The 13,926-nt window shown below is 47.8% G+C and overlaps 1 protein-coding gene across 1 annotated transcript in view; it reads left to right on the top strand.

The window, feature by feature from the left end:
- The first annotated feature begins 4,514 nt into the window (after positions 1–4,514).
- The window catches only part of RASAL2 (RAS protein activator like 2), a 164,911-nt gene continuing 155,499 nt past the window's right edge, over positions 4,515–13,926 (top strand). Inside the window, exon 1 of the mRNA XM_077181999.1 lies at positions 4,515–4,754. Coding sequence (XP_077038114.1) covers positions 4,595–4,754 — 160 coding nt within the window. The 5' untranslated portion in view covers positions 4,515–4,594. The remainder of the gene's footprint in view (positions 4,755–13,926) is intronic.

Here is a 13,926-nt window from a genome sequence, read left to right as displayed (position 1 = left end):
CCACCATGGACCTCACTGTGACCGCATCGGGCTGCAGGTAACAAAATGAGGGGTCAGTCCTGTATCTCTGCAGGAGACACCTCCGGTCCCTAAGTCTCCATCCCTAAGGGAGTTCCCAGGAGGATCCAAACATTGTCAGACTGTGTCAGAATAAACGTCCACCTTGGGCAACAACCAGGGCTTGGCTGTGGCCAGCTGCAGATGCTTGGGAAGGGATATGGGATGAGGGAGAGTATAAAGTGATCCTTCCTCCGGCATTTCCTCCTGGCTCCTGGTAATCAGCAGTTGAGGGACTTCCTAAGCCGGAGGTTGCATGAATTTGTGTAATCCCTTTTGTTTTTTTTTTCCCCTCATTCATTTATACTTTTGGCCTCCATGACATCCTGTGGCAATAAGTTCCACAATGTAATTATGTGTTGTGTGAAAAAGTACTTCCTTTTGTCTGCTTGAGACCTGGCTCCTGAACATTTCTTTCCATGTTCTTGTGTTGTGAAGAAAAGGGAAAAAGAATTCCAGGTCCATACCAGACCTCTCTTGACCTCTCCAGACTTCTCTGTCTTTATTTGCCCCAAGGTTTTGTTCTTCCAAACTGGAGTCTCCTTGTTTTTCTAGTCTTTCCTCCTCATATGGTATCTATCCCATCACTTCCACTGTCCTTACCGCCCTCCTCCGTGTCTCTTCTCATTTTCTTATTGCCTTTTTTTTTTTGAGATAACATCATTGAAGTGAGACTTGCTCATTTCTGAAGGCATGAATTCATTCTCCTGGAAGAAGGTCAGCTCAAAAGCTTTCTTTTCTCAAGCCACACTGGTGTACTTTGAGTTCTTTAAAAACACATACAGCAGTTAATGAAAATACATATGCAGCTCTCTTCAAATACTTGGATTTAACCTATTCTGAGCAAACCCCCAGCCCTAATTTAATTAGAGTCTGTTGGTTAAAATGACATCCACAAGTCCATCGACTAATGGGGCTGGTTTACACGAAGGGAATTTCATGCATGTGCTTATATTACTGCTCATTTATGCCTTCACAAATCCCCTGAGCACTACTGGTGGAGAAGACCCCCAGCCAGAACAGCTGAACTGGTGAGCATGAAACTTGGGAGTCTCTGATTTCCAGGACATCTTTATTTATAAAATATGTCTATTTTTGCTCCTGTCAGGCCCGCAAAACCAGCCTTCCTATTTTAGTCATCCCTGCTCTTTATTATTGTTTATGTTGCCCTGAACCCCACCAATAAAGGCTGGAGAATGGATTTTGTCTTCTGGTGCCATGAGAATTTCAGAAACCACACTAGCCAGTCCTTCCAGACCTTGCTGTTGGGATGGCTTGATCATACTTGCAGATCCAACCAGTCCTCACTTGATGGGAGCCAGTTGCTGCTGCCTCACACTGCTCCTGTATAAACACCATCTCAGGATTGGGTGGCAGCTTTTTCAATCTCCACTTTTGGCAGAAGCTTAGCAGCCACATCCTTCCCTCACTACAGGCCAGATCCTCTCCTGCTTCTCAAAGCAGCTTCATGCCCTTTTCCCCCCGTGTCTGCTTGTGTGAGTTTCCTGCAGCAGGGAAAGAGCCCAGGGATGGGGATGTCTCTGGGAGGCTGGCGGCAAGAAGGGGGCTGTGGGGAGAGTTGGAGGGGAAAACTTTGAGGAGTTTATTGGATTGTGGCCACTAAATGATAAGCTGGGAGAATATGTACATTTTATATTATCAGGAGCATTGGGAATGAGAAGGGGTAGAGAGCACGTAGGAGGGAAAACTGCTTTCCCTACTGCTTTACAGTATTATTATGGCAATTTATGCAGATGTCTGCTCTGGAAGGAGTATCCTGCACACCCTCAACTCCCAGAACTTTGGAAACCAGGCTGCAGAACATGTTTTAGGGTGGGAAGGATCAAGGAAATGCTACTGGGTGTCCCAGTTGTGCTGCTTCTGTGCAGAATCGCCCCTGTCACAGTGGTGGAGGGTCAAATCCTCACCAGATTTCATCCTAGTTTAACTCTTCCTGGTTAAAAGGGTAGTTTTAAAGACCTTTTTTTTCCCCAGAGAATTGAGGCTGACACCATTAAACTCACTGGATCTTTCTTTCCCCTGGTCCCGTCTCTTACCTCCTACAACCTCAGGAAGTGCTGAACTCACTGGTTTGTTTTAAACAAAACAAACAGAAGGATAAAGGTGCAAGAGCTAATCCTGGTGCTGTGAGATCCTCCAAGCCTCTTCTCTGAGGGTGTCCACCCTCTGCCAGGGATGAATCTGTAGGAAACTGGACTACACCAGTTCTGCCAATCATGAAACAACCTAATATTTGGAAGAAGGAGGTTACTTCATTTTCCAACTCAGCCTGGAAATTGCAGCAGGGTGCACATGCCCACCCATCCTGCTCCCTCCCAGCTGGGTAGAGTATAACCCAATTGTAGGGCAAGATTCAGGTCAAGCTCTCAGTCAAGCATGAGACAGAAACTCACAGAAATGAGGTTTCATCAATTAATCATGGGACTGGCAGGACTTTCTTCCTCCATTGAAACAGTTAATGCAGCTTCCATCACAGACACAACTATGTGGTGTGAGGGTACTGCAACTCACGTGTTTCAGGAGGGTACTGTTCACTCCCAAGAGGAGCTTTTGGGAACTGCAAAGACAAACCTTCATGTTCAGGCAATGGACTGGGACCTGCCAAGCTGCAGAACTCACACAGTCGCAGTCCTTCCTTTCCAAGTGAAGCTGCTGTTCTTCAGCCACAACTTGCTGTGTAAACCTTCTTATTCTGCTCTGCTGCAAAACAAAACAAGATGACAGAAGTGTGTTTAGAAGGTGTGGGAGCTGTTATCTACTTTAAAGCAGCTTTATGGCAGCATAACTGCTACAGGTCCACACTAAATCAACTGCTCTTTCAATAAAGAAAAAAACTGTTAGTGCCTCTAAGTAGTGTACAGAGGTGAGCCCTTGGAAACAGCCTGTGCTAGTGGAGATAATCACTGGATCTGGGTGCTGGAGTGAACCCACACAGTCTATATTGATCATGGACATGCGCAGACTCAGTCCAAGAGATTACAGGGATGGAACCCAAAGCAAGCTGAACCCCTTTGCCCACCTTCCCTGAAAATTCAAGTCACAATGCCACAATTTAAAAGACACTGCAGGATGCATGCTTTATTCACAGCTGTTCTAGTCTAGACTTTTAAACAGCATGTACCTTAAGCACTGGGAAATTTACCAAAATACAAACGGGAAATAGAAAACTGAAACATGATGTACTGGGAGAGGTCAGTAAATACACATTCAGGAGAAACCAGCCCGCAAATCCCCTAAATGAAACACACTTAATCAAGCCAGCTGCCCTCCTTTCCCTGCAGCACATCTCCTCATGTACCTGAGAGAAACAGCCTGTGTGAGGGCATGAAAGATTTATCAGTCTCAGTCAGGCGTGTGAGCGCAGGTCTGAGCCTGAGGAGCCCCACGGCAGCCGGGGCTGTTTGAGACTGACCCCATCACCCCAGCATGACTGGGAAAACGGGCTGCTGAGAGGGGCATGGGCCACTGTGAGGGGCATGGGCCGCCGTGCCGTGGGCCGCTGTGAGGGGCACGGGCCGCTGTGAGGGGCACAGGCCATGTGCTGTTGTGAGGGACATGGGCCGCTGTGAGGGGCATGGACTGCTGTGAGGGGCACGGGCCACTGTGCCATGGGCCGCTGTGAGGGGCACGGGCCGCTGTGAGGGGCATGGAGGGGCAAGGGCCGCTGTGAGGGGCAAGGGGCAAGGGCTGCTGTGAGGGGCAAGGGCCGCTGTGATGGGCAAAGGGCAAGGGCCGCTGTGAGGGGCACGGGCCGCTGTGAGGGGCATGGAGGGGCAAGGGCCGCTGTGAGGGGCACGGGCCGCTGTGATGGGCAAAGGGCAAGGGCCGCTGTGAAGGGAACGGGCCGCTGTGAGGGGCATGAAGCGCTGTGAGGGGCACGGGCCGCTGTGAGGGGCATGAGGCGCTGTGAGGGGCAAGGGCCGCTGTGAGGGCATGGACCGCTGTGAGGGGCACGGGCCGCTGTGAGGGGCATGGGCCGCTGTGAGGCATGGACCGCTGTGAGGGGCACGGGCCGCTGTGAAGGGCATGGGCCGCTGTGAGGGGCACGGGCCGCTGTGAGGGGCATGGAGGGGCACGGGCTGCTGTGAAGGGCATGGGCCCCGGCGAGGGGCACGGGCCGCTGTGAGGGGCATGGGCCCCGGCCGGACCATCCCGATTCGTATTCCTTCGGGACGCCTCTCCCGAGCCGCCGTGGGGCTGAAGGGAGGAACCATCTTGAGTCCCCTCCGGGCTGCCACACGAAGGCCGGCGCAGCGAGGCGGCCTCAGGGGCAGGCGGGGGCCGGAGAAAGGGCCGGCGGCGGCTCCGGGGGCAGCGGGGGCAGGGCCTCTCGCCATCGCCCGCCTCTCCTCAGGCCCGGGGCGGGGCGGCGGGGCTCCGCCCGCGCTGACGCGAAGGGCGGGCAGGGGCGGCCCAGGGGAGGGAGGAAAGGAGGGAGGGATGGAGCCGCACTAAGGCGAAGCGGGGCCGGGGTGCAGCGCGGGCGGTGGCGGCGCCTCCTCGTCCCCACGGCAGCATGGAGGCGGCCGCGGGAGCGGCGGCGGAGCCGGCGGCATGGGCGGCAGAGCCCTTCGCGGAGCCGGAGCCGGGCTCAGAGGAGCTGGAGACGGGCAGCGCGCTGGACCGCGTCCTGCGGGAGTCGGTCTGCCAGCAGCAGGGCTGGGTCCGCGTCTACGGTAAGGGGCGCCGGGGCGGGGAGCGGCGGAAAACTTCCCGGCCCCAACTTCTTTCTCCCTTTCTTCTTCTCCCGGCGGCCGAAGCTCCCAATTCCCCGCGGCTCCCTGCCTCCCCCTCCCCGCCGGGCTCCCGGAGCCCCGGGCTCGCCCCGGCCACGCCTTCCCCTCCGCCGAGGTGCGGGATGCTCCGGCGCTGGGATCCGCGTCCCAAGCTTTGTGTGCCCGGAGTCCCAGGATGTGTGCCCGGGATGCGGTGCCAGCAGGGCTGAGCACTCCCGGATCTAATTAGTATTAATGAGCTGCGAAAGGCCCGCGAGGTGCTTATACCGTGGGTCCCGTCGCCCCAGACTTACTGGTCTGTGTTACATTGGCACCTTTGTAATTTATAAAAAGGATGTTTGGGTCTTCAGCAGTGCAGGACGCGGGTTTGTTTCCCCTTCTTTGTCAAACTCTCCCTGGTATGTAACCTCTTTAAATTAGCTTGATTTATGTGGCCGGGCCTCTGGTTTGTTTAGGCTCCCAGCTGAAGTGCAGTCGGATTTTATCTCTCGATCAGCACCTAAATAGTGGAAATTCTGTTTTATCTTTTCCTTGTCTCTCCCTCTTGTTTGTCTTGGTAATCTGAGGATAATTACTCCCACGTTTCAGAGTGAAGAGTACTGCAGGCATTATTTTGTTTTCCCTCCTGTAACAAATTTGATGGTCCAGCCTCGAAAAGGTCGTGGTGTGTGCACATGTTACCTTTGTCTGATATTATTATTGTTGCCCCTTCCCTGGAAGTGTTCAAGGCCAGGTTGGATGGGACCCGGAGCAACCTGGTCTAGTGGAGAATGTCCCTGCCCATGGCAGGGAGGTTGGAATGAGATGATCTTTAAGGTCCCAACCCAAACCCTTCCATGTTTCTATGATGATGGAGAACCTGTAAAAACATTTTTTATTGGGACTTTTAAACATGTTTTACGCTGGTGATTGTCCCTTTCTTCTTCCTGCCCTGTCCTGGTTCCCAACGAGGTTCTCCAGGTTTTCCCTACCTGTAAAACTAGAAGCAAATGCTCTCTGTTACCCGTGTCATTGATCTGTTACTGGATGTGTTATTCCTGAAACACAACGATGACATGAATAAGTTATCTGCAACAACTCTGCTGCATTTCTTGGCTGATGGCAGGTAATTATTGTGAGTACCAGCAGCCTGAGCCTTCACACATATCAAATGAGGAAGATCAGGCTGCAGGTTTTCTGGAGAGCATGGTCTGTTCAAAGACCTTTGTGTTTATTTTGGAAGCTTGAAAAGCTGGTGCAGTGGGATGAGGTTGTCTGTCTGCTTTCTGTCTGGTGCATCAATGAGTGAAGTTATACTTAGCAGAATTAATTGTAATAGAAGTTTGGGATTTTTAGTAGTTTGCACTGTTTAGCCTGCTGCTTCTTGCTTACCTTGCTTTTGCTAATCCCAGCCTAGAGCTGGTACTATAAAATGCAGCCTTATGTAAAAATATCTCACTGCTGTTGTTGAGAGGAGTTCCAAAGAAAGCCATTTGTCTTCGATTGTTTGTTTGTTGAGAATACTTTCTAAAGGTAAAATGAGAATGTACTTAAGGAGAGGATGTCTGGCACCAGCCTATCTGATTGTTACCCAGGGTTGTATCTTCCATGAGTGGAAGCAGGAATGTGGTTTCAAAATTAGCCACAGTGAGGAACATTGCTTGTTGATAAAGTCATATGTTGTGATGTGCTTGTAGTTTGACGTTAACGTGGAGATAAATGGGGAAAATCCACTGTGACAGGGCCCAGCTAGCTCACAGGCTATAAAAATCACCATGCACTTCAAGCACATGAAAATACATCTTGTAGCCCAAGGACAATAACTAATTATTCCTAGTCTGTGTTTAAAAACAACTCATTATCCCTCTCCCTCATAAAGAATCTGATGTGCTAGTGTCTTCTCTCCTTCCCTAAGAAATTGCAATCGGATTAGCTGGTATTTGTTTGTTTCCTCCTGTTTATTAGCTTTTTTTTTCCTTGCATGAGCACATCTGGAGAAGTTTGCAGACAATGAATCAAGCTGAAACTGTGCCATGTGCACTGTGTTTGTGCACAGCTAAATATGGGTTACAAACCTATGAGTGACAAGTGTTATTCATAGGATTAAAAGTAAAGCCTTGCACAGTTGTTTGAGGAACCACAGCAGCATAGCGAAAGAAAACAGGAGCAGAAAGCTTAGCCTTATTGTCTGTATTGTCTGATAAACAATGAGAACACTAACACTAATTATTTCACCATGAATGGCTGGGGGAGGGAAGGAATATCGAGCACATGAAAAGTGGAGAAGCGTTTTCTGGCACGGTGGGAAATGCAGCTTTTGATGTCACTGCATTTCATTTCCACGTGTCTCTGTCAGTGTGAACCTCTGTGTAGAGGTGTTGTTCCAAATGAAAGGTGACTGTCTGAAAAGTGTCCCTAGTAGTGAAAGCATGTATTTTAAAGAAAAAGAGCTCAGCAGCCACTTCAAGACAGACAGCTGTTTATTTCTGTGCATCTCTACTTGGCAGTGGTGTGCCATCCACTTTGTCTCTGTCCAAAGGAGTAATTACTGCCATGAGGGGAGCTGGTCTGCTTGCAGAGCCTGTAAAACTTCATCTGCTAGCACAGAGAAAAGAATTTAGCAGTGAAATCCCATCATTGCTGGTCTCTGTGGCTTGCCAGCAGTATGACAGTGATGTGAATACAGTAGGACTTTACAATGTCTGGGATGTGATTTCAGTGTGACACTGAGGTCTTGTCTGACTTCACTACGAGGTCTAAATCACAGTCTGGCTATTTTTGCATTTCCTGCCTTAGCTGCACTAGTTCCAAGGGTGGCTGTTTCATTCTGTGTTCTGGAGGTTCAGCAGCTTCTGCTTAAGTGAATTAGCCAGGACATTATCATGGAAATACAGTTTCCTTACCCATGGATGGAGTTTGAAATGTAATTAGTTTCCTCTAACCTGATGTTTGAATAGTGGACAGGAGCAGCAGATTTGCTTGTCAGAGTGATAGGTTTAATTGCTCGTGAAACACAAATCATGTGAGTGCTGTTAGATGATGTTTCCAAGAACTGGTTTTGACACACAACTAATGTTTCTGTAAAATATGTATCGACATGTGTTCTGGGTGACGGCTTCCATTCAGGCTCGTGGCATGTGTGCAGGGGGTAGGAGGGGGGAGGTGTCTTGCCTGGATTAATGCTATGATTTTTTTTTTTTTACTTTTTTTCCTCTCTCTAAAAGTGACAACTGACTTTTGAAAGCATCCACCCATGTTTCAAGGTCTTTTTCTCTGCTCTATGAAACAGGTTTTGTGAGGAGGAGGCAGGGCAATAACTGAATAGACAGCATTTTCAGTGCTAACTGTGGAAACAGAGCAATTACATTGCCTGGTGTGGCTGACTGAACATCCATGGATTTTGCAGGAATGAATTCTAAAGCCAGCATCACAGCATTGGTGTTAAATGTTGCATGTGATGGGGGTAGGATTGGTTTTTGCCTGATGTACAATTTGTGTACATCACAGGTTGCAAACTTCTGTGATGGGGTTGTCAAATTCATTGATGGGGTGCCTGCTCTAAGCTCGCTGCAAAAGCTCCTGTGCTAAAATCGCAAAAGAAGAGTTGCTGAAATATGTAAAAAATAGCACAGGGAAGAGTCTGTTCCTGAGTGCTCATCCTGCAAACAGACATTGTTGCTCTGGGGCCTTATCTGGACTAGGAAATGTCTTTCTCTTTTAGCAGCAGTGCTAAAAGCTGACGGTGGTTGTACAAACTCGAGTGCAGATAGGATGTGGACTCTTTCATCACCTTGTCCTCTAATCCTGCGGGCAGCCTGGAGACATTCCTCACTGCTGGAATGACCCTCCTCGCCCCCCTTTCTCCTGGCAGGAGGAGGAGGCTCTCTAAGCATAGGCTAGAAGGGCTCCATGCCTTTTCATGGATATCAATCTGCAGACAGAGCTTCTAACTCCAGAAAAAGCCCTAGTCCCCGTGCAAGCAGACAGAAACATCTCTTGGCTGCCTCAGACCTGAGTTCCAGGCTTTTAAGTATTGGCTCTCAGAAAATACCAGACTCATGCTCAGGACTGAAGCCATGGTAATGTGTGTGGTGTCATGCAGAGATGAAAAAATAGCTGTGGCTTGGGCACTGAGCAGAAGCATCTCCTAATCATGTGAAATCAGTTCAAAAGCCCAATTTCTGTGAGCTATCTACTCCAGCAGTTTGTCATCTGCCTCTTTTATATCAATGGTTTCAACTCTGTTCTGAGGGGTTTCTGGTTCTTTACAGCCTGCCTCGCTATGACTTTGAAAGTAGCTTTTTCTATCTACCTTTTCTTTTTAAATTCTTGTTTTATTCCACTGTTTGCAGTTTTATCTAAAAACGCAAAGATTATCCATTTCTGAAGCGTCCTGCTTTGGATGAGTACCAACAGGCTTTGGTAACGAGTAGCATCTTGTTGTCAGCAGATCCTTTCCTTCCAGCCCTGCTCATGCTGCTGGCCGGCTTTTCCCCGAGATGTGTGCACGGGGACGGGGAGTGTGAGCCGCCACCCTCCCTGGCCGGGGTCCCTCCTGCCCCCCGGCCTCCAGCCGAGCCCGAGCAGGTCCCACCAGGTGGCGGCATCTTCATTGCGCTGCTGCAGGACCTGCCGAGGATGCCCGGAACACGCGGGGGGATCCGGTCCTCTCCTCTCCCAAACCTTATCGCTCATCTCCACCAGCTCAGTTACAAACTACTCCAGAGGCCGCTTAACAAGGGGGAGGTAGGAACGGTGTAGTTAATGTAAAAACCAAATAAAACCCCTCGTAGCCAGGCAATCTGCTAGGTGAGATGACTGTCACTAAGGTTTTCCCCTCCTTGAGATGTGAGCTGGGCTGGGGTTTGTATACTGCTGCCTTTCTGAGCAGGTATGGAGCTGCAATTCCTTGCAGGAGAACATTTGCTTTTAGGAAAGGTTTAACAGGAGATAAAGTGAAGGTGCAGAGAGCCCTGGAAAGCTGAAAAAGATCTGGAGAGCTGCACGGCATCTGTGCAGCCACTCTTGTGTTGGAAAGGAGAGAAGGTCAGTGTTCACCAGCATTTCTTTCCCTTCTGATCAATAGGTTTATTTTTAACTCACCCAGAAAGTTGGTGCAAAAGCAGGCTTGGAAGATAAACCTTGTTGGGCCGGGAAATGTCATTTCCTGAGTGTTTGGACAATGCCTGCTGTGGTGGTATTTGACCTTATCGTAGCCCTCAGGTACCCAATGAGGGACAGACGTTGAATGCCGACAGCATAAAGCTTTTGTTGGCTTTGTTGATAAGCAACAATGAATTTTAGTTGGAGCCCCATTGTAAAAGGCAGAGTTTAATCAAAACCAAGGTTTTAAGTGACTGCATTTGCTACAGATGAAAAACAGTCGAGTGTGCTGTGGGCAGAGATGCTGCTTTCCCTTGCCAGCCAGCAGCAGGGAATATCAGAGGATGAGTGAAGTGCTCTTACAGGTGATCTGCTCATGCCTGCTCTGTGACAGCTCCTCCAGTAGCCCTTTTTGACTCCAGGGAATTCTGACAAGCATGCAGGGAGTGAATTACAGATCCTCTCTGCTCATTCTCCTGTGCAGCGACAGAGGTGACTTGAAATGGAGCTGAGGGCTGGACACAGCCTGTTTTCTCCTTGGTTGCTTTACTCCAAAATCTTATTGCATAATCAGCCCTTTGACATTAAAACTGCTTGCCTTTCCTCTTTTTAAGGAACACTGACAGGAGTTTATACATAAATGAAGTTTAAAATTTTTTTTGGGGGGGAGTTTTTAGCTGGACTCCTTCAGCTGGCTGTGTTGTTGCAAGTGTTGCCTAGGTTACTAATTTATTAAGTCACTTAAATATTTGGAGGCATCAACAATACTAGAGTATGCTGGGGAAAATGAGGATGACATTATTTTAAAACACTGGTTTCCTGACTCCTGTATTTCAGTCACACGATTTATCTCTGGCTGAACATTTTCATGTGGTGCTGTTTCCTATTTTTAAACAATAGGGGAAAAAAAAGGAAGATAAGAAGAGCATAACTGTGACCTGTTGACTTATTATGAGATCATGGATTCCTTTTAACTGATATTTATAGATTTTTATAAAAAATAGTTGAGACTTTGGTATTTTCTGACATATATGCCTTTTTAGCCTCAGGGTCAGAAGTTAAGATCTCATCTGAATTCTTTCAAAATCCTCTGTGAAGACACATAGTAATCACAGAAATACAAATTGTATCTGCAAGGAAAGTAACCAAGGGAAAAGAAATATTGCTGCCTTTTGGTTTGTAAAATTCTCTCAAAGCTCTTTGTGTGTTTTGACACCCTCCTCTCTCAGAAAGCCTTTATAAAATTGATCAGGAGGGAATAGCATTTGTCAATTCTCTTTAATAGGGTTTCCAAAGGTCACAAAAATGTAGAAAGGCTCTTCTCCAGGAGTCGGGATTATTTTTAATTGTAAAGCAAGCTGGAGCAGTGCAAGCAAGGAGCTCTTGGAGGTGAAGGGGTCTTTGCACTTAAGTAAATGTAAAACCAAGTCCTGGATTTAGATCCTTTATTATCTAAAGGGATTTTTTTTTTCCAACTGGGAATACCCCATTAGAAATTAGCTCTTAGACTGCAAGCACTGGCAGGCACTTAGTTAAACACATTAATTCTGCAAACTGTGGGAAAACGACACCCATTTCAGCAGATGTGCCATGCGTCTGGTGTAGATTTGCATAAGAATGCATATGCTTCTCTGTGAGTTTCTGCCTTGATTAAAACTTGCAGGCACCTTTTCTCTTCTTCTATTGCTGTGTCTGCATTCTTGGCTATTAATGGTTTAATTGAAAATACCCCGGTTTTCTCTGTCTTAAGATAATTCATTTTATTTACACAGTGCTGCACTGTAGATGTGCTTGGTGCCTTATAGACAGAGGGTGCTTTGCTTGTCTTCTGGAATTTGTAGCCAGGACCAGAGAATAAAGGATACAGCAAACATGAAAAATGGCAAATGTGTTTGAAAGTGGATGGAGGATTACACGGTGGAGTATCAGGAGCTGGGAGGGGATTGTGTGTATTCAGTCCCAGCTTCCAAGGCGGTGTGGGAATGGAAATCGGTGCTGTGATGAGAGGAAAAGTGTTGAGGAATCTGTGACTAAAAATGATCTCAGCCTTAATCCCTCCCAGCCTTAGGCTTTCACAGTAACAGTCCAAGAGATTCAGCAGAACCTCTTCACCTTGGTCCTGTTCTCAGTCTGGGTGGCATGAAAAGAGTGTGGGAAATTTCCTCAGGTAGATCATACCATTCACTCTGAGAAAGCTGTCTTAACTCTGGTAGCAGGGGATTGAAGCAAGGTACTGGGGGCCAGGGAATTGAAAAAGAGGAGCATTACTTGGGTTATGACTTGAAATTTCCAACAAGGAGACAAAACTTCCTGGGAATAAGCATTTTGTGTCCATTGTATCCATGTAACATAATGTAAGAAACACTGCATGCCCACTACCACCTTCTGGGGCTTCAGGAGGAGATGTTTTGGGTTTTTTTTTCCTAGGGCTTCAGGAGGAGATGTTTTGGTTTTTTCCTCTAGGGCTTCAGGAGGAGATGTTTTGTTTTTTTCCTCTAGGGCTTCAAGAGGAGATGTTTTGTGTGGGGAAAGGGAGGAAACTTAAAGCAGTGGGGTCTGTGGGACAGGCACTGGATGGCAGTGAGCCAAACTGCACCAACAACAGCTTCATGCTCTCCTGAGAGAGCTCTGATGTTCCCCAGCTCTGGAATAGCAGTCCTCAGGGTTAGGCTGAGTAAGCTGGAAAGCCTGGAAATTTGACACATCTGTTTTTTGGGAGATCCCTCACAGAGGAACTGGAAGTTACTCCATGGAATACAACAGTGTAACGACATTTCTCCTCTTGGGATGTACATCATCCTTTGCTAGTAAGGGCTTGGAGGAAATATAGGTGGGTTTGGAACTTCTGGAGGGATTTCTGCCCCCCGTTTGATGCTTGCAGGACAGAGTTAAAAACCTGCTTGCTTTTTTCAGGATCTCATTACTTGAGTCAGTGGATTGGCTTGAGATAAGCGGAGGTAATTCACACCCTCATTTAGCTGACTCTTTAGTGCTCTGATACTGGTCTCAACAAGATAGGGGACAGATGCTGCACTACTCAGCACAGTGTGTGCTGTGAGGCTTCCAGGAAAATGTGTGCAAAGCAGCAGAGGCTGGGAGGGCTGAATGCAGTCCTTGAGTCTCAGTTGGAAATTAAATGATCGCTTTGCTTCAGTTTTCTGTTCCATTTTGTCGTGACAAATGGTGACTGCTTTATTACCAATTCCATCAGGGTTAAAGGAGGATCAGTTTCACTGACTTGCACCATTCATTGCCTTGTTCTATGAGTGCATCCAAAGCATTAATGGTTTTATTTGAGAGGGCTGCTCTGAGCTGAGAAGGTGAGGAAATGAGGCACAAATAGGTCAGGTAACTTGTCCAAGGACATACAAGAAACTTGGCAACAGAAGCCAGATCTCCTGAGACACCTACAGTGCTTTGCTTGCATGCCTTGGGTTGCACTGCTTTGTGTTTGGGGTGCTCTGAGCCTGCTGCTTTACTTGGAACCTCTGTAACTACTAATAATCCTCTCAAATACCCTATTAGCTGTCACATCTGTAGGTCAGCAGGGCAAGATGCCCTCAGAGGGGGGACTTCTGTTCAGATGATTGCATCTACTTGTTCCTTTTATATTTTTTTTTCTTATTCCCCAAGAAGCCAAAGGTGAAGCTTTGTTGGCCTTCAAACGGAATAAACTTGTCTCAATACAGTGATAGCAGGCTGGACCACTGGGATGAAGGTGTTGGATAGCCAGCACTCATTAGCTTTTCCTGATTTGTAAGCAGGGCTGGGTGGTGCCTGAACCATTAATTTCAGGTGGGTAACTCCTCACTGCTGACTGGGGGAAGCAAATACCTCACAGATCAAAGCTGGAAAACCATAGAACAATGGTTAAACCCCTTTGAGCTCCAACATCCTTCCTGTGGCGTTTGGGACCCAGTGCCAGTGCATAACACAAATTTGGTTGGCTTTGCCAACACTTGACTGATCCATAGTAGTTTTCCATGTTAATTAGCTGTTTTATCTTAGGAGTGCAGTGCACTGCAGGCTC

The sequence above is a fragment of the Agelaius phoeniceus genome, chromosome 8, assembly GCF_051311805.1.
Source record: "Agelaius phoeniceus isolate bAgePho1 chromosome 8, bAgePho1.hap1, whole genome shotgun sequence".
NCBI lineage: Eukaryota > Metazoa > Chordata > Aves > Passeriformes > Icteridae > Agelaius > Agelaius phoeniceus.
This window is presented reverse-complemented; position numbering and strand designations above follow the sequence as displayed.